Source organism: Adiantum capillus-veneris, chromosome 16 (genome assembly GCF_014529385.1).
Source record: "Adiantum capillus-veneris isolate H3 chromosome 16, ASM1452938v2, whole genome shotgun sequence".
Taxonomy (NCBI): domain Eukaryota; kingdom Viridiplantae; phylum Streptophyta; class Polypodiopsida; order Polypodiales; family Pteridaceae; genus Adiantum; species Adiantum capillus-veneris.
Genome location: NC_140946.1, coordinates 114,128,603 through 114,147,219, shown reverse-complemented (window position 1 = coordinate 114,147,219; position 18,617 = coordinate 114,128,603). Strand labels below are relative to the sequence as shown.

The following is an 18,617-nucleotide window of genomic DNA, read 5'->3' as shown; positions in this document are numbered from 1 at the left end:
AATCGATCTCAACAACATTATTCCAGCTAATTTATCACCACTTTTCATGCCTCACCAATCAACTGAACTTTGCAGGCCCATTACAACCTTATCACACCTTCATCGTAGGAGGGCTTGTAGATAACTTCATAAGGAACAGTGAACTTAGCAGCTTCGAATAATTTTAAACCGAACCATAGGTGCCAAAGAACACAGGCGACATAAACTGTATGGGACAGCTAAGATACCAGATGCTGAAAATCCTACACACGGCAAAAAGCCCAACTATCAGACTCGGGCCAGTCCTTTCAAGACATAATTAACGACTAGTTCCCTCGTGTGATTTTTCAGACATCACTAAAATCACTATATGTTCAACAAAAGCACAGGATGTTAAGCTCTGCAATACCAAGTTCAGCTGTCATGGTCAAGATATCAAGGAACACTCGATCTAAAGTCAAACCACCTCAAATTAGTGAGGGTGAGAAATCACTTTCATGACCATACACAACTCTGCTCTTTTTAAGTAGAAATAATGGGAATTTGACCTGTTTTTACACTCAAAGTTAGGTGGAATATTTCCTTCTTTCCTGGCTCCTTAGCATCTACATGAGGCACAATTGTAATTTGAGAGACACTTTCCCCAAAAATTGCTTTGAATAAAAAGAACTTGCACAAAAAACTATCCAGTAGTAGCGATAACACCGGTATTGCCAAGGGCAGTTAAGCATAAACTCTGACAAGAAACAAAGGCCAATGAAACAAGGTATTTTTGCAGCCAATTTGCGAGTAATTAACAACATATTCATAGCGTATGGGGAATTTACAACTCTTGTACTCCCCAAGCAATGCGCTGCTGTCCATCTTTTGTGACAAAGTGGTACAAACCATTATTTGGGTAAGTGAGCATTGAATAGAGTAAAATAAAATGCAATGCTGAGCGTAATTTTACACGGGAAAACCTGCAAGCTACAGGACCCAGTCCTTGGGCCAAACTACAAAAATGGAGGAAGCCAATCTCGCTTCCCAAGTACTACTACTCATCACTCCTAGCTCAAACTCCACCCACTGCAGTGAAAATGGAGTTGATGTCATAATAAAAGAATGGTCACAATGCACCAGCTTTCGACGCCTTCGCTTTTAGCTTGGACTTTTTTGTGTCCAAAGCTCCTAAACCTGTGCCCAGACCTAGAGGGGTCTGGCTGGATGTGCTTGATTCATTTGCTTTCTCAGGCTTGGAGAGTATAGAGTCCAAGCCCGAATCCTCTCTCGATAGACCAGTCTTGTCATCTTCGTCTTGTTGAGGCCTGTCCTCCTTGTTACCAGCGGATGCACTGGAGGAAGGCTCTTCTGTTCTCTTTTTACGTTGCACATTACTAGAAAGGTTGAGTAACTCTGGCAAAGCTTGAACTGGAACACTTTGAGGGCGAATATTCACCCCTTTGGCTGCTGCCCTCTTGCGGACATCGGCCTTTGCACGTGCTCCACGCTCATCCAAGCCTCGAGATCTCGGTAAGTTCTCCCTCTCACCCATAAGTGCAGCAGCGGCAGCCGCAGCTGCAGCTTTATTAAGAGCTCCTCGTGAGCCACCGCCACTCGCAGCTGCTACCTGGAAGGCTTGCAAGAGATCTGGGCGAGCCTGTAAACAAAGAAAACAGAGGTTAATTACCATGCAAGGTACCAGAAAAAGATCACCCGAAAGCCCAAAAAAGAGCACAGCACACCTTCAACACATCAGCTGCTTTCTGAGCAGCTGCCATTGTCATTGCAGGGGCACTTTTTGCCTACAAACAATATACTACATTATAAACATCTTGGCAAACTTCAGCTACAACAAAAGCTCTATAGGAGACATTAATGTTACCTGTGTTTCCCGCTGCTGGAATGTTTTCAACCAATTCGCTGAATCTCGTGTTCGTGTATCATCTTCTCCCAGCTGCTTGGCCAATATGTTATAAGTGCTCCTTTCATGCTGCACAAGAGACAAAATTGATAAGATGCGACGCCAACACGTTTCTCGTTTACAAAAAGCAAAACACACCTCCCACCAGAATGGCAGTTACCTGTAAAGACAACTTGTAAGCTCCAATGCAATTGAATACAATCGCAAGAGCATGGTAGCATACAGCAGTCTGGATGTGTTCCTCACCCAAAAGCCGCAGATTTTTCTGCAGTGCTTCTTGCAAATACCTCAGGGCAACATTCATTCTCTGAATGTCCTGGTACATCATGGCTACATTTATGAAAGTAGCAGCGACATCCGGATGATCTGACCCGCTTGACACATTCAACAAAAGTAATGCCCGAGACATGTGACGTAAAGCAAGCTCTGTCTGATTTAGACCGTGATAAAAGAGAGCCATGTTCCCATAGCTGCATAGAAAACAAAATGTGTTCATTGAAAGAAAGAGATGAACTTTGCAGCAACTCTAGGCAGGTAAAATTTGGTGTATCCTCCAATTCAATACCTATGAGCAGTATCTGGATGGTCCAAGCCAAGGCAGCGCTCATTAATTATTAACTCCTTATGTTGTTGCATAATGGCCCCAGCCATATCTCCAGCATGGTAAAGCACCATGGCTAGATACCTTAGCACCACCCCCGCAAGAAAAACAGAATCAGCTGCATCATACAAAGAGATCCTACCCTAACACTTCTGACATGTGCATACCTGCAGCAATTAGCAACCTCTCGATGCATGGGCCCACAAACCTAAGTTCTCAAAACATATTAACATTTGTTTAGCCAGTTAGTTATTTTGATTATCCATACAACCACAAGACAAGTTTCACCTGCTGAAGCACGCTGAAGCCCTCAGAGAAAAGTTCATAAGCCTCAGGAAGTTTTCCCTGTTCACATCAAGAAGAAACATAAGTGGTGTCGGGGGCAAATTACACAAAGAAAGTGAAGGAGAATAAAGTAATTAGGGTAGGGGCATGGCTGCACACAAGACACAATCAAATTGAAATACACCCACAATTGCAGCTAGTTTAGCCAGCAATATCATTATAGCATTACAAACACTACGGTGCATAAATCTCTTTCAAAACAAGGATATTCCCTGCAGAACGCATAAGACGCAAAGAACAGTCAAGGTTATGCATTAACTTATGTGCACATGTGTTTGTTTCGCTTTTCCTACGAATGACCTACATTAGCAAAAAAAGATAAATACTAACCAAAAAACCCCAGGCACATACCTGGGCAAGTCTCAGTTTCCCACTTTCTAACAGGTCCCGAGCGTCGGCACACATAGGAACAGAGTGCTTAACAACTGCATGCAGGTCGAGAATGTCTGAAGTTCGGTAAGGGATAGGTGCATCAAATTCGTATTTCCTGGCTGCTAGTGTCACTCCAACCTATGACATTCGAACAAAACAACTTCTTTAGTGTCTCAATACAGCAGGGATAACATCATCGCCTTCACCAAAAAAAGAAAATGTCACCTTCTGGCATAGATTTCTAATGCTCGAGATTTTCTTTATTTTTGAAAGAGCATCATCAGGCAGATCAAACTGCAAAACATCAAAAAATTACACATTGATTCAAATCTGCTGACCTATTTATGTAGTTCAGCAACACAGTTGAAACTTCAAAATAACAGAACCTGATACTTGAACTTCACGGCTTCCTGAATGTCCTTCCATATAAGTTCAGAGTTGACACAAAGATATGATGCCTGGCTTCCAGCATCATCTTTGACGAGGCCAGTGCTCTGATGAATGCATAAAAAGGGATGAGAGCAAGAAATGGGCTATGATCCTGCAGAAGAGAACCCTTTTACAAAGGCCCCCATGTTAAATGAGCGCCAATAAGTGGACTATGCAAATCCTCACAGACTTACCACATTGGCAGAGCCAGAGGAATCCACAGACTTCTTGCCACCCTTCCCTTTCTTTTTTCCCTTCTCAGAACTTCCACCCTTTCCAGAGGATTGGGTAGGAGGGGTATCGGAGCTCTTTTCAGAGCTACTTGACAATGCCCCAACGGGAATGTCGTGACCTATGTAGCAGTTGAAAAAGTGTGCGATGGCACCTCCAACATCATGATCTTGGGTAGCTCTAAGAATGCCCTGAAATAAATTACCGAGAAACAGCATGTCACACACACTAGAAATAAATGGTAGTTATCATCACTGCCTTATACAGAGCATCCCCACCTTCAATACATGCTTCGCAGTTCGAGTAACCATTTCTACAACACACAAATCCCATATATGTGGCAGGTGTTTTGACAAATTTGCCACCTAGCATAAACCCTTTCATTATTAATAAACAATTTAGGCAGACAAAAAATTATACAATTCGAAAAACTCGTAAGCAACTTGACAAACAGCACCCATGGCATAATGTATTGTTTCCACGAGACACCGCTCCAACTTCAACTTACTTGGCCCAAATATCGCATGTTTATGCCATGAGCATGCAATGCTTCTGTCAAAGTCTGTCCATCCATAGGAGACACCTCAAGGCTACTTAGGTCTTGTACAAACTTGGGGAGAACTGTTTCTAATAAATACCTCCCCGCTTTCCTTACAGCCTCTTCATCACCAGTTATTTCCTGCTCACAGCACATAAGTTACTCTACAGCAACTCAGACTAACTGAGCATACATCAAGAGGCACAGCGCAGACCTCGGGTTCACCAGCAAGCTTGAACTCCGTAAGAACATTTGGATTCAATCTTACAGACAAAAGATCCACTTGGGCTAAGCTTTTGTCTTCCCCTTCATCCTCATTTTCCTTCCCCTTCGCTTTAGCCACAGCCTCAGCCTATCAAAAACCATCGTTCATAAGCACCTAAAACTCTTTCCTCGAAAATTATGATCCTGAACACATCCACAAGTTTAACTTACTTGACAAAATGCAGCAACCAACTCAGGGCGGAGGACAGCATGTCGGAATCCTGGGCCTGTGTAGTTAGCATCCCTTGGTGTTGTCCTCATAAGGTCTAAAATATAATGCCTGCCAAAGCAAAATTGAAGCATGCAAAGAAGAAAAGTCAACATGCAAGGAGTGTCCATCTGCACAGCCACAACTAAACCCACTTGCTGAGTTGAGATCTCCCCTTTCAGTTTCCATTATAAATTTTCAAATATAAAGGCCCTTGCCAGAGTGTTTTTAACCCCACAGTTTTTTAAGAAATGCTCTCAATTCCTTATCATTGCATGAGATAAAGATGGGTGGACCCATTTAAGTTTTTTATAAAAAATTGAATGAAGCTCATTACACACCTGTCATCACTGCCAATTATACCCTTACACTCCACAGGTGCTGCCATTTTTACAACGGCACCAGATCCATCAAACACTTCATGCTCCTTAATATGCAATAACTTTCCAGCCTCAAGAACCTGGACCAGCACCCCCAAACTATTTCAGCCCCTAACAATGATGCTACCGATGTAAACGAGCTCATGAAAGTCACAAAAGGAGTACCTTCACATGAAACTTCTCATTCCAAAATATTTTCTTGCCATTATCTACAGAGCCATAAAGCAGAGACTCTGACTTGTCGCCTTGTAAGATACCAGGGATTATACTCTGTTTTTTGTGCATATAAAAAGTAATTGGCCACTATCAATACCTTCGATATGCATCAAAAGAACAGGAGGGTAAAAGGCAATCCCAATTGCTACCTGTGCTACAATTCGATGGCCCCTGTAGTCAATTATTGCCATAGCTAAAGTATAAAGACCAGGTACATCTGCATTATTGTATGCTTTTGTCCCTTTCAAGTCGTTGTTGGCAGAGGCATATGTGGCCTGTTCACTATCAACAGCTTGAAGTGAAGTACTTCCCTCAGAGTCACCTGTTGCAACAGAAGTTTCTTTTTGGGTGTCCCCCGACTCCATATTTGGCAGACCTCCTTCTACCTTCTTGTTTAAAGAATCGCCATCATCCAGAGCTTTGGGAACGTCATTAACCTCTGCATTCAAATTGTCTTTAACATCTATAGTGGAAGCTTCCTTCGATCCTTGCTCATGCATTTGCTGCATAAGTGTAAAGTCACCATCCATTGCAAAACTAAAAAATATGTTGTTGTGTACATACCTGCAGCAAAAAACCAACAAAATCGTATAGGTCACCCACTCCAAGTTTATCAGGCAAATAATTGGCTTTATACAGGGACAAAAACAGGTTCTTCTTACATGTGAAAACGCTCAGGATCGGTAGGATTTATGGGTGGAATACAGCGACCAATAACCCCTTTGGCACCCTTCATTGCAGCATCAGCGAAGTCACAGTTCACCTTGTATAAAGCACGATCCCGCATAATTCTGAAATTAAAATGGTCGTGAGTCAAAAATCATTACAGAGCTCTTCTCCTTACAAGAAGCTCTTCAAACTAGACAGTGGCAAATAAAATACAGACAAAGTAGATAAGGGTTACATAATTCACCAATGGTTTGCGACTTGTGATTAGACCATCTTACAAACAAAGGAAGCAAAAAGTATAAGAAGGTTTCAAAGTACCTGTCTTGTAAATTTTTTCGTGGGAACTCCCTGCAAGACTGCAGCTCTTCATTCCAGTCCCTTTGCATGCCTATTGCCTCTGATCCGTAGGGTAAAGTCAAAGCATCTTCCGCCCGAGCAACATCTCTTTTGTGTGCTGCAGTTAAATATATCATCATACTTCACACAGAGTCAAGTATCAAAAAGACTAGTGCTCTGTGCTCCTTTGAACGGATAGAATTATCTCACTCACCTGGTGGAGGATAGAGTCCCAGCCAAGGACTGCAAGGCAAAAGTGAGGGTACATTTTCAAAAGGATGACCTTGAGCCTTACGCTCTAGAACTTCCAGAAAACCTACAGGACAGGTAAATATCACTTGAAAAGACTGCATTCAAAGTACAAATTCGCTCTCAACTTTCACAAGAAGCAGATTTTGAGAGAGGATCGGAAAGCATATTCAAAACTAAGCATCAATAAGCTTATACTTCAGTCGCACTGCGCAGTAAGAACCAACAGTCACAATTACAATTGCTGGGAAGCATATTGAGAAGAGACAAAAAGCAAAAGACAGAAGGCATCCACAAACCCTTGGAAAATTTCTCGCTGAGCTGACGTAAGAGACCGACCAAAGTTGTTGCTTCACGCGGAGGATGGGCAGGGCGAGGGTCCAAGACGCTTCCAGCACTTGCATTCACAAAAAAACCTCTGGTGTGGGCTGTTACACAAAAACTTTTCCCTTCCAACGTAAGAATGTCAAGATAAATCAGGTCTCCTAAAAGCCTGCAAAAGTCCACGTAGCAGTAAGAACCCTCACAACCATCTTCAAAACTTCGACTCGTTTTAGTTCAACAGTACCTTCGATATCCTGGAACAGGGTTGAATGAAGAGAAAGCAATGCTTTCAATACATGTTATTTCCTGTAGACTTGGAGAAGCAACAAGGTCCTCAAGCTGTCCAGCTGGATCTTCCATAAAACCAAGACCCTCCAATTCGGGTGCTTCTGTCTTGGGTAGCCCTTCACAGGAAACAACAACACATCACCATCCTGAATAAAAACACCACCGGCAAAAAACCATGAATACAGGAATCGCACAATGCAGCCCAAATCTAACCAGACGGCAAAACAATCAAGTGAACATTTGGTGAACTGAAGATGACGAGGCAGAGAGGATGACGTTTGCTGCGGTGTTGCTAGGAGTATTGTAGTAGTTCTAACTGATGGCCATGGTTGTTTAAACTTGCCAATATCCATTTCAAAAATATTCTTTCAGTAACCTAGAAAGAATGGGAAAGAGCCTAAACCCTGAATGTGGGGCTGTCGAAGAGTGATGACAAGCGTAAACCACTGGTGACGCTGTAAAGATAATAACTAACACAAACCCAAACTGAACCTTAAGATGCAACTATTAGACCTAGAGCAGCAGCTACAGCAATCAAGGACATAGCTTGAATCTCCAGCATAAACCTATATACCTGGATAAATCTGGGAGAAACCTAGATTCCTGTACAAAGAAAATTTAAGTTATACTCCTGCCAAAAACAGTAGATAGTAATACACAAGAAGAATATAACTATCAGCTCCTTTGTGCATGGTATTGATCTCAAACTATGACCCACTAACATGATCAGTGCCCAAAAGTGGGTGTAGAACTAAGTATACACACACGCACGCACGTATGAGCATACATCAAGACTAGGGTCTATGTACTGAATTTTTCTCACAACTCCAGCTATGCAAGGAGGACTCAACCAGACTGATGCTTGCACAAAATAGAAACATTAGAGAAAAAAGAAATAGCAGAGGAGATGATGGAGATCTTCGACAAGCCGAACTTGGTCTATGAGACATATCAATGTATATCATCTCAAACAAAAAAAGGGAAGGAACATAATGAAAAAATGATGAAAAGGGAACTAAAGCTAAGGAACTCGAAGGGTAATCTATTAAAGTATATAATGGCCCAAAGAGGGTACTGTGTTACATGCCTCGGCACCATATGGCCGCCTAAACAATGTTCGGCTAATGTGAACCAGGCCCTTAGGTTAGGGCGGTTACGAAATCTTGCAAATAGAACCAATCTTGTGTGGACAGTACGACTGCAGACCCTTGGCAGTGCCTCCCTGAACACCCAAGCTAGGGTGTGGTGCAGGACGCCAATCCTTAGGGAGAGGCACTAGGCTGCAGTTGGTGCAAGCTCCAGCTACATAGATTGCAGTATAGTTGGTGTCACAAAGCCGGAGTGCACAGCCCTATATATATATATATATATATATATATATATATATATATATATATATATATATATATATATATATATATATATATATATAGGGAGAGAGAGAGAGAGAGAGAGAGATGAAATGTTATATTAACGTCTTCGAAAGGCCAAATGACCTATGAGACCAAAAATTTACAACTGGTGAATCTGATATCATGTCTGAGTACAGAAATTACAAAGAACTAACACTAAAACACTAAGGAAAAAGGAAAAAGGGAACGAATCTGAAGCTGATTCGGAATTGAGGCGAGATAAGGGGGGGGGGGTGATGTGGGCTCAAATGAAATCTCTCATCGGTCGCTGTCGAATCTCATCAACCTCCTCCATGGTCAGAACTCTGGTTGGGCGTCTTGCATGTCGAGCTAGAGTGATCCGTATCTTCTGTTGTAGCCTTCGTCAATGGTGGGAGACCCCCCGAGGTCGCGGGCATCTGGATCTGCCTAGCTCAGTGGCTCGGTCAAGCAACGTACCTCTAGTGTGGGTGGGTTCTGAGATCTCCTGTGATGACTGCTCCTCTGGCTCTCCCCTGGCTGGTGTAAAGAAATCTGTGATTCGTCTCTGAGGCTGTCTTTCCCCTGATGTCCTCAGCAAGATCTCCCTAAGTCTGCGCAGCTCTAGCAAGAACAATCCGAGACATCTCTGATCCTCGTATCTCATGACTCTAGAAAATAGTCCGAAACCTTCTCTAAACAGGCAGTGGAAGCGGCCGCGTATCTCATAGTACGCTGGGCAATGACGTGTAGTGGAGCTCTGTCTCTGGCTCTAAGTTACATAAGTGCCATATTCTGGCGCCTGCTAGCACCCCTCGAAATCGGCCACCTCGATTGGAGCTGATGTGAAGATGTGCGTATCTGTCCGATAGCGCATCGTATCCCATGAGATAAGTGTGTATCCATGTATGCAAGCCTAGTCACAAAACCGTCATCCGTGAGTTGGAGAAGACGCTCTCTGCAGAAGGCCAATTTCGTGCCCAACTCCTGTGTCGGCTGTATCCATGTGCTCCTGGTATCTAGCTGAATCAGATCCTGGCGTATGAGTCTGGTGATCTCTGTCCGTGTGAGAGACGAGGGGGGGTGCATCCAGGGAGTATTGAAATGGAGGCAATCTAACCATGTTGTCATCTGTCCATACCAACATGTTGTATCGCCTTGTAGTTGTCGAGATGACTCTAGGGCAAGCCGAGCGTATCTGTCCCTAGGGAGATCCCATAAACCGTGTATAAAGGATACTGATCTAGTCAATGCCTCCACCACGAGGGGGGGGACAGCTAGCTCGGCTCAGATAATCTCATGCGGCACTGAAGTCTTAGCCTGAATCATCCGAGCGATCATAGAGACCAGAGGCCTCTCCATACATCTCTATCCATCTGTGTTGCCAGATCTCCCATGATGGTCTACTGAGGGTCCCCATACCTGAACCCCATACTACATAGAGCATAGCTGAAGTAACTAGAGAGTCAAAAAGCCAGAGCTTTGTTCACGGTTCCTGAAACTGAACCTGCGAACTGAAAACACCGGTCCACCGAAGACTACCCTAAGATAAGTATATGCATCTGTGTACTCCACAGTCTCCTGGCCATACGTAAATGTGGGTGCTGACCTCCTGACCCATTGTGGTGTGGTGTTGAACACCATAACCTTGGTTTTCCCCAGGTTGACAGGCAATCCACTGTCATGAGCAAATGTATGCAAAGCATCTAAATGACAATGAATCCCCTCTGAAGAGTCGGAAATCAACACAATATCATCAACATATAGTAGCATATACCTAGATGAATCCAAGAGAAGCCCAGATTCACCCTTGAAGGAAAGTGCAAGGTATGGACCCATGGCAGTCACCCACGAGACAATATAACCATCATGCATAGTATTGACTAAATACCACGACATCCCCACTATCGTCGTCAGTGCCCAATAGTGGGTGTAGAGCTAGGTACTAACATATGCTCCCCAACACAACACGCACCACACACACACACACACATGAGCATACATCAACACAAAGTTCAACGTACTAAGTTTCTGTCATGACTCCGGAGATCAAGGGCAGACTCAGTAACAACAGAATCCATGTCTCTACTAGCTGAGCCCCTCTGTCTCCCTGACGCTCTACATAGTCTGAAAACTCATCCACATACATCCCAAAGAGAGTCGGAGATAGAGGGCATCCCTGCTTCACTCCAATAGTGGAGTGGACCATGTCAGACATTCCCTCAGTAGTGCGAACCCGCCCCATCACCGTCATGTATAAAGCCAGAATACCCCATAACCGCTCTATAGGCACACCCATGTCCTGTAGTCTACGTATAATTATGAGAGAGAGAGAGAGAGAGAGAGAGAGAGAGATTTTTTAAAGTCTATGATAGGCTGACATCGGCCTATGAGACACATCCAGTATACATGTGTGTATGTCTTCCATCTATCGGAAAAGACAAATCAATCCAAACTGGTACAAAATAAATAGAAAACCTTGGAGTATGATAGGATCTATTTGTTTGGGGGGGGGGGGGGGGGGGGGGGGGGGGGGGGGGGGGGTTAAGAGTTCAGATTCCTGTCCGATGATAGCTTCAGTATCTCCCAGGAGCAGATTACAGACTGAATATTGTTTTGTGGTTGTGCCCGGCCGTATATGAGGTACACGTACCTTTTCTCGACGATGCACTCCACGGTAAACTGCTACTAAATATGTGTGGCGGGTCACTTTCATTGAGTTTACATATTTATAGCATTTTTAGCTATTTATTAGGATCGTGGAGTTTTGCAATAGGTAAGGGGATTCTCGAAATTGCCTAATATGCAACCCACCTCCTTGTACTTTTGGCACATATTGAGATCATTGCAGAGCTCGGCACACACTCTCTCTCTAGCGTTTTCTATTGCTAGCATTTTCAATGTGTGTCGCTTCACCCTCTCTCTAACATTTTTGCTCACCAACGATCTCTCTTTCTCACGTTTTCCACCTAAGATCTCTTTCCCTCTAGCGCTACCCTTCCCTTGCCGTGTGCACACCCTCTTGATGTGGAATTGCTTGCGGTGAATTCTCGTGCCCGTACGGTGTGCGGTTCGTGCTAGGAACCTGAGTTCAAGAAGATCCATCACGATAGATCCGAGATCTATTGGCTGCCCGGTCCAGAGAGAAGGTTTGCTTGCAATTGCAAACAAGTTCAAAATCCGATTTACCCTTTTCCGCTTCACCTTTGTGTCACAAAGTGATGACGTGGTTGCCCGCTCTGCCGGAAAATCAGAAACCGTAATTTGTTGAAACCCTAACCCTAAAAATCAGAAACCCTAATTTGTTGACGCTGCCTGACACGTGGCAACTGTACGGACCCCCGCGAATTGCAGCGTGATTTTCGGGTGGCAGGGCGGCAGGTTTTGATTTCAGCTTTTAAACTTGCTTTTCCTACGCAAGTTCAGAAAGAGAGAGAGAGAGAGAGAGAGAGAGAGAGAGAGAGAGAGAGAGAGAGAGAGAGAGGGAGAAGCCTCTTTGATTTATATCTATTTAAGCAAGAGAGAGAGAGAGAGTTCTTTTGTTTGCTTTATTCCCTCTCAAGAGAGAGAGATTGTGAAAAGCAGAGAAAGCTTTTGCTTTATTTTCCAAGCTTAGCTTTTGGGACAGCTTTTAAAGCTTCTGGGGGCTCTACTTTTAGCATCCCTTTGTACTCTTTAAATACATGGGCAGGGCCTCATAACTGAGAGCATCAGGATGCAGAGTCTGAGTGTGAGCGCCTGCCCGCACTCTTGTACTTTGGACACAGACTAATACAAAAAGAAATACCGAAAGGGACGCCAATCTATGGGGCCAATATCTCTAGGCACGGAACTCTGCCGGACCAGTGTCGAATAAATTGTAAACGGTGAACTGTTTTGAAGTGGTTATTTGGTGTTGTCGCAGTAGATTCTTGACTTGGAGTATCCAAGTATGTTACAGTGCTATCAGAGCACGGCCGATTTCTCTTCTATGGGAAATCCGATCTAATTTTTTTTTCCACGGCACCTTTGGCTTCAGGCAAAGATCAGACGACTCCCTCTGCATCCGAAGATGCGAGAAGGGATCACAACGAAGATTCAGACAAGGAGTATGGCCCGCCTCGGCCTACTCAGGTGGAGCGTCGAGAGATGGAGTATCGTCAATTGATCTGCGATGCAACAAAGATGATGCTCAATTTTGCGAAGGACCCAAAATTTGCAAAATATATCAGCGAGACTTCTTTCCAGGAGGTGCATGCGCAGTGGCAAAAAAACCACAACACCACTCCCAAAACCCGCTCTCAAGAAACCTTCTGCTCACAAGAAGTATTCAGAGAAGGAATTAGAAGAGGTGGTTGATGCACGGATTGCGCAAAACAAAGCTGCAAAGCACGGCAAAAAGCAGAAGAAAGGCACTGACTTCCCGGGTTATTTGGGTCGTCAATCGACACTTGAAAAGGCAAAAAAACAGAAGAAGCGTGTTCGATTTGAAGGAGTACCCAATTCTTCTTCTTCTTCTAATAGTTCTTCTAGCTCATCTGACTCGAGCGAAGAAGACCGAAAAGGCAAGAAGCGAAGCAAAAAGCAACTCTTCGGAAAGGGCAAGAAAAAGACTAAGAACTAAATCTCGCCCCGTGAGTGACAGTTCTACAAAGGACTCGTCGTCTACAGACATTTCAGACTCTGATGACAACTTCTTTTATGCAAAGAAGAAGATTTTTTACAAAGCCAACCAGAATGACTTTCTGAAAGACAAAAGCAAGAAAGTCCGAGAGTTTAAAGAAGGTGAATAGTCAATTAAATTTGACACGTTTTCGGGATATAGAGATGCTTCGAAGGCTTTGTCTTTTGTACAGCAGTTTGACATCGCTTTCGCGGGAGGACGTTACTCAGAGCACTCTTAAGATTCGGAGAGTTGCCTCTTACTTTAAGGGGAATGCTCGAACTTGGTGGTTCAAGCTTCTATTAAGCAAGACTGCGCCAGTTAAATGGCTGAAATTAAAGAGGCTTTTTATTTCTTCTTGACTGACTCGAGAGTATGAACGCAATATACGAACTGCTTGGAACCATCTTCGGATGACCAAGATGGATACAGTGGACGCTTATTGCGAGAGATTCTAGAGCTCTTTTCTACCCGCCTCTTCATTTAAGAAGATCTCGGTCAAGGAGCAGATTGAGCGGTTTACCTTGGGTCTACCTACCGAGAACCGAGATCACTGCTTAGAACAAAAGTTAGCTTCCATTCAAGAGTTGATGAGTCATGCAAAACGGGGTTTTGCCATTCACTATGGCAGTCTGACCTACCTCACAAATGAGATCATGACACAAAGAGTTGAACAAACTTCGAAAAGTGAAAGTAGAAAGAGAAAGAGCAACCCAGAACAGAAAGATAAGGAAGACCCAAGCTTTACTCCTCAAGAGAGGGCTCTCTACATAAAGGAGGGGAAGTGCTTTGAATGCGGGGAAACTGGGCATATCTCCGCGAAGTGCCCTAAAAAGGCACCAAATGAACATGATGAAGAAAGTCTAGAAAGTTCTAAAGCAACTGAGGGATGTGGCAGAAAAGGCAGATAAAAAACAGCACTGGTATCACATTGCGTGGGACCCGAACCGAATTAAGTAAATGAAAGTACAACTTTGCCGTTTTTAGGGCAAAAGGAAAGATCAAGAAGCTCTTTTGAAGGAGCCAAGGTCAACTTCTTGTGAATTGGCGGCTCGATTTGGAATTATGCCCGACAGGCTGAGGCCACAAGCGGAGGTAGTTCAAGTGGCACCCGGACGAGATGTTGCCATCACACCGAGCATTGGCAAACTTCGTTTGCAATGACGGGGGTGTTTGGGGCACCCGGAGTTTTACGTAATTGCCTTGGAAGGTTCGGACCTTCTACTCGAAATCCCTTGGTTTCGTTCTGTCCTCGGCTCACACGGTAAGGTGGCCGGTTCGGTGGTGTGCTTCCAGGAATCAGATCAATGGTATGATCTTCAGGATGAGCAGGTGGTAACTTGCCTGGCACGCCCTTTGAAAAGCAATCGGCACGAGTGTGGAGAAAATCTTGGCGTTCTTTTGTTCAGGTCAAAACATATTCGATCTTCATCCATCGTTCAATTCTCTCCTCAAAAAAAAATGAGTAAAGAAACTGAAGTTCATCAAGTACAATCTCTAAGCCCTTCAATTGTCAAAGTCGCATTCTCGACCCGGTAGTCAACCACGGCGTTGTTCTCGTGGTACGAGATTATGAACCAAGTGAAAGACCTCTTGGAAAAGGGTCTTGTCCAGCCTAGTACTTCATCGTATTGCTCTATAGTGTTGTTGGTTTTGAAGAAAGACGGATCCTGGAGAATGTGCATCGATTATAGAGCTCTCAACAAAATCACCATCAAGAACAGATTTCCAATTCCTAGGATCGATGATATACTCGACAGATTACAAGGATCCTCGTGCTTTAGCAGGATTAATTTGAAGAGTGCATATCATCATATCCGAATCGCCCTGGGAGACGTCTACAAGACAGCCTTTCGGACGACTTTTGTGTTATTTGAGTTTTTGGTGATGCCTTTTGGCTTAACCAATGCTCCTGCGACATTTAACCGGATGATGGACAAGATTTTTCGAGAGTACGGGCTATTTGTTGGCACTTTCTTTGACCATATCATTGTTTTCTCCAAGAATGAGGCAGAACATAGAGATCATCTGCTTCAGGTCTTTCAGGCATTACAAGATCACAAGTTAGTGATTAATGCGAAGAAAAGTGAATTTTTCTTACCAGAGATACACTATTTGGGACACATTGTGTCAGCGGCAGGAGTGCAAATGAATCCGGCCAAGATAGAGACTATCTGTGATTGGCCCGATTTGAAGAATGTCCATGAAGTTAGAAGCTTCTTGGGATTGTGTTCGTACTACATGCAGTTCATTCGAAAGTTTGGAGCGGTTGCTTCCCCTTTGCATATCTTGACACAGAAAGGAGTCCCTTTCTCGTGGGGACCCAGAGAGGTGACTGCCTTTCAGATTTTGAAAGAGAAATTGACTACGGTACCAGTTTTGACTTTGCCGGACTTGCAGAAATCGTTTGAAGTATATTGTGATACTTGTGGTCGTAGTCTGGATGCGGTCTTAATGCAAGAAGGCCAATGTCATTGCCTACGAGATCCAATTGTTCTGAAGGCCAGAATTGACAGCACAGATTTGTGAGAAAGAGCTTTTGGCGGCTATCCATGTTCTTATTCAATGGCGACATTACCTACTCGAAGCCGATTTTACGGTTTTCACAGATGATGGGAGTTTACACTACTTCTTGTCACAGAAGCAGCTATCGAAAAAAGCAGACGTTGTGGGTAAAACTTGTTATCACGGTTTACTTCCGGATTGTCCATGTGCAGGGACAAAAGAAACTGGAGGCAAATACTTTGTTCCGAAAGCCGTTGGTTCTGGCTATTTCCGCGTACATCATAGGAACTTCGAGGATATGGTCGGTCAGTACGCCACAGAACAGATTTTGCACATGTATTCAGTTGAATACAGCAAGGGGAGATAGTAGCGGATTATTCCATTCGGGATGGCTACTTGATGAAGAAAACCATGTTGTGCTTAACACAACCGTTGAGGGAAAAGGTTCTAACCGAATGCCATTGTCCGCCTTTCACGAGTCATCGCGGCATTGCTACCACCTTGAAAGTGGTAGAGAGATACTTCTTTTGGCCGAGACTCAAGAAGGATGTGGACGAGTTTGTGTGCAGTTGCTTGGTATGACCGAAGGTCAAGTTTGACAGGCATAAAGCACAAGGATTGTTACAACCTTTTACCCATACCTACCCGCCCTGGGAAAGAATTGCAATGGATTTCATCTCCCGAGAACAAAGCGTGGGCACGATTGTTTATTGCCCAGGTCTTCAGATTACATGGCATGCCTGAGACAATTGTCTCCGACAGGGCCCGAGGTTCACGAGTTTGTTTTGGACGGCTATTTGGGAGAACACAGGCACGCGATTGCAGTTCTCTTTCAACCCGCAGACTGACGAGCACTCAAAGATTGCTAATTCAATGGTATTGGATTTGTTGAAGTCTTCTTGGTTGGATCAGAAGACTACTTGGAAAAGGTTTTTACATTTGATGAATATGCCTACAGAAACACGTTTGACTCTTTGAAGGGGAAGATGCTATTTGAGATTTTTGAATTTGCTACGAAGGTTCTACCCTTCCTTAGCACGAAAGATAAGATTATTCTTTGAAGCCGACCAATTCACGAGAGACTTGGTCCGGAAGGCTTTGCAAAAATTTCACGAAAGGCAACAGATCGCCATTGTCGCGACTTGCAATTGAAGGAGAAGGATTGGGTGCTCTTACATTATGGGTAGGCACGACCGAGAAAGAAAACAAAAGGGAAAGGAGCGGCTTCTTTGTAAGCTTAGCATGACATAGTGTGGACCTTTCCAGGTTTTCCAAAAAGATAAATGATATCTCCTTTGGACTCAACCTGCTAAAATACTTGAAGGATTCACAATGTTTTTTTTTGTGAGTCTCTTGAAGCCTTTTGAAGGCGTCGTGCCTATTGATGAACAACCCGAATTGGACGAAAACGAGCAGATACTCGTTCCATAACAGAAATTGGCACGGAAAGAAAGAAAGAAGGTAAAGCGAACTGACGGTTCTTGGTTAAATTCAAGACCTACTTCGCAAAGGACGCGAAGCGAATGGAGGAGGAAGACCTAGCAGATATTCCTCGGAATGTGAATCTTTACCTTGAAGCTTTTTGGTTTAGCATAGTCTATTCCAAATGGAACCCAGAATTCAGCTTGGCCGGAGATCTGGTGCAATGGGTTTGCACAAGAGGAGAGTTACTCCACTCCTTTGTCAACAAATGCCTCGATTTTTGAATACTAGAGTCACTGATGTCTCTTTGAGCTTCAAGGATACTGAGAGCTGACAGTATTCTGCTGGATGAGTTTATGAAATGGAATTCCGGAATATGAAACTGATTTGCTCTTAACTTGTTTTTAAGTGCAGCACCTGATAGACGAAATGACTGTAGCATTTTGGTCTAATTGATCTCAAATAGACATGGTTGCAATAGGGGTTAGTCAATCGGGCATCTATGAGGTCTCGACTAGATCTAGATGCAATTGTTAACTACATTGCCGTTAAATCATGGTCTAAGATCCGAATGAATGTTGAATGTCATAAGATGTCTTGTGATGTCTAGTGATGTCCTACGATGTCGTGTGATGTGATTATTGATTGGTACATGTGCTAGATGTGTGTTCCTAGTACGTAGGTACTAACAGTCACTGTCTGCTAAGATAGTTTATAGCCTCTGTCTGTTTTGCAAACGTAATCGAGGGCGATTATAAAGCTTTCAAGAGGGGGGTATGTGACAAAGTGATGACGTGGCTGCCCGCTCTGCAGGAAAATCAAAAACCCTAATTTGCTGAAACCCTAACTGCGAAAAATCAAAAACCCTAATTGGTTGAAACCCTAACCCTAAAAATTAAAAACCCTAATTTGGTGACATGCTTGACACGTGGCAACTGTACGGACCCCCGCGGATTGCGGCATGATTTTCGGGCAGCAGGGCTACAGTTTTTGATTTCAGCTTTTGGACTTGCTTTTCCTACGCAAGTTGAGAAAGAGAGAGAGAGTGAGAAGCCTCTTTGCTTTATTTCTGTTTAAGCAAAAGAGAGAGAGTTCATTTGTTTGCTTTATTCCCTCTCAAGAGAGAGAGATTGTGAAAAGCAGAGAAAGCTTTTGCTTTATTTTCAAAGCTTAGCTTTTGGGATAGCTTTTGAGCTTTTTGGGGGGCTTTGCTTTTAGCATCCTTTTGTACTCTTTAAATATGTGGGCAAGGCCTCATAACTGAGAGCATCTGGGCGCGGAGTCGGTGTGTGAGCGCGTGCCCGCACTCTTGTACTTTGAACACAGATTAATACAAAAAGAAATAC

At 43.7% G+C, this 18,617-nt stretch overlaps 1 protein-coding gene across 2 annotated transcripts in view; it reads right to left on the bottom strand.

The window, feature by feature from the left end:
- Positions 1 to 730: 730 nt before the first annotated feature.
- NOXY38 (tetratricopeptide repeat (TPR)-containing protein) overlaps positions 731 to 18,617 on the bottom strand; it is a 56,863-nt gene continuing 38,976 nt past the window's right edge. For both annotated transcript variants that reach the window (XM_086485499.1, XM_086485500.1), the window contains exons 7-29: positions 7,289 to 7,448; positions 7,020 to 7,213; positions 6,686 to 6,787; positions 6,454 to 6,589; positions 6,129 to 6,257; positions 5,616 to 6,030; positions 5,416 to 5,520; positions 5,212 to 5,330; positions 4,834 to 4,942; positions 4,613 to 4,750; positions 4,369 to 4,539; positions 4,139 to 4,225; positions 3,824 to 4,051; positions 3,587 to 3,694; positions 3,426 to 3,494; positions 3,180 to 3,338; positions 2,772 to 2,828; positions 2,651 to 2,691; positions 2,448 to 2,567; positions 2,043 to 2,352; positions 1,844 to 1,951; positions 1,704 to 1,763; positions 731 to 1,618 (exon numbers count right to left, since the gene is read on the bottom strand). In XM_086485499.1, coding sequence (XP_086341625.1) covers positions 1,088 to 1,618; positions 1,704 to 1,763; positions 1,844 to 1,951; positions 2,043 to 2,352; positions 2,448 to 2,567; positions 2,651 to 2,691; positions 2,772 to 2,828; positions 3,180 to 3,338; positions 3,426 to 3,494; positions 3,587 to 3,694; positions 3,824 to 4,051; positions 4,139 to 4,225; positions 4,369 to 4,539; positions 4,613 to 4,750; positions 4,834 to 4,942; positions 5,212 to 5,330; positions 5,416 to 5,520; positions 5,616 to 6,030; positions 6,129 to 6,257; positions 6,454 to 6,589; positions 6,686 to 6,787; positions 7,020 to 7,213; positions 7,289 to 7,448 — 3,656 coding nt within the window. In that variant the 3' untranslated portion in view covers positions 731 to 1,087. The remainder of the gene's footprint in view (positions 1,619 to 1,703; positions 1,764 to 1,843; positions 1,952 to 2,042; positions 2,353 to 2,447; positions 2,568 to 2,650; positions 2,692 to 2,771; positions 2,829 to 3,179; positions 3,339 to 3,425; positions 3,495 to 3,586; positions 3,695 to 3,823; positions 4,052 to 4,138; positions 4,226 to 4,368; positions 4,540 to 4,612; positions 4,751 to 4,833; positions 4,943 to 5,211; positions 5,331 to 5,415; positions 5,521 to 5,615; positions 6,031 to 6,128; positions 6,258 to 6,453; positions 6,590 to 6,685; positions 6,788 to 7,019; positions 7,214 to 7,288; positions 7,449 to 18,617) is intronic.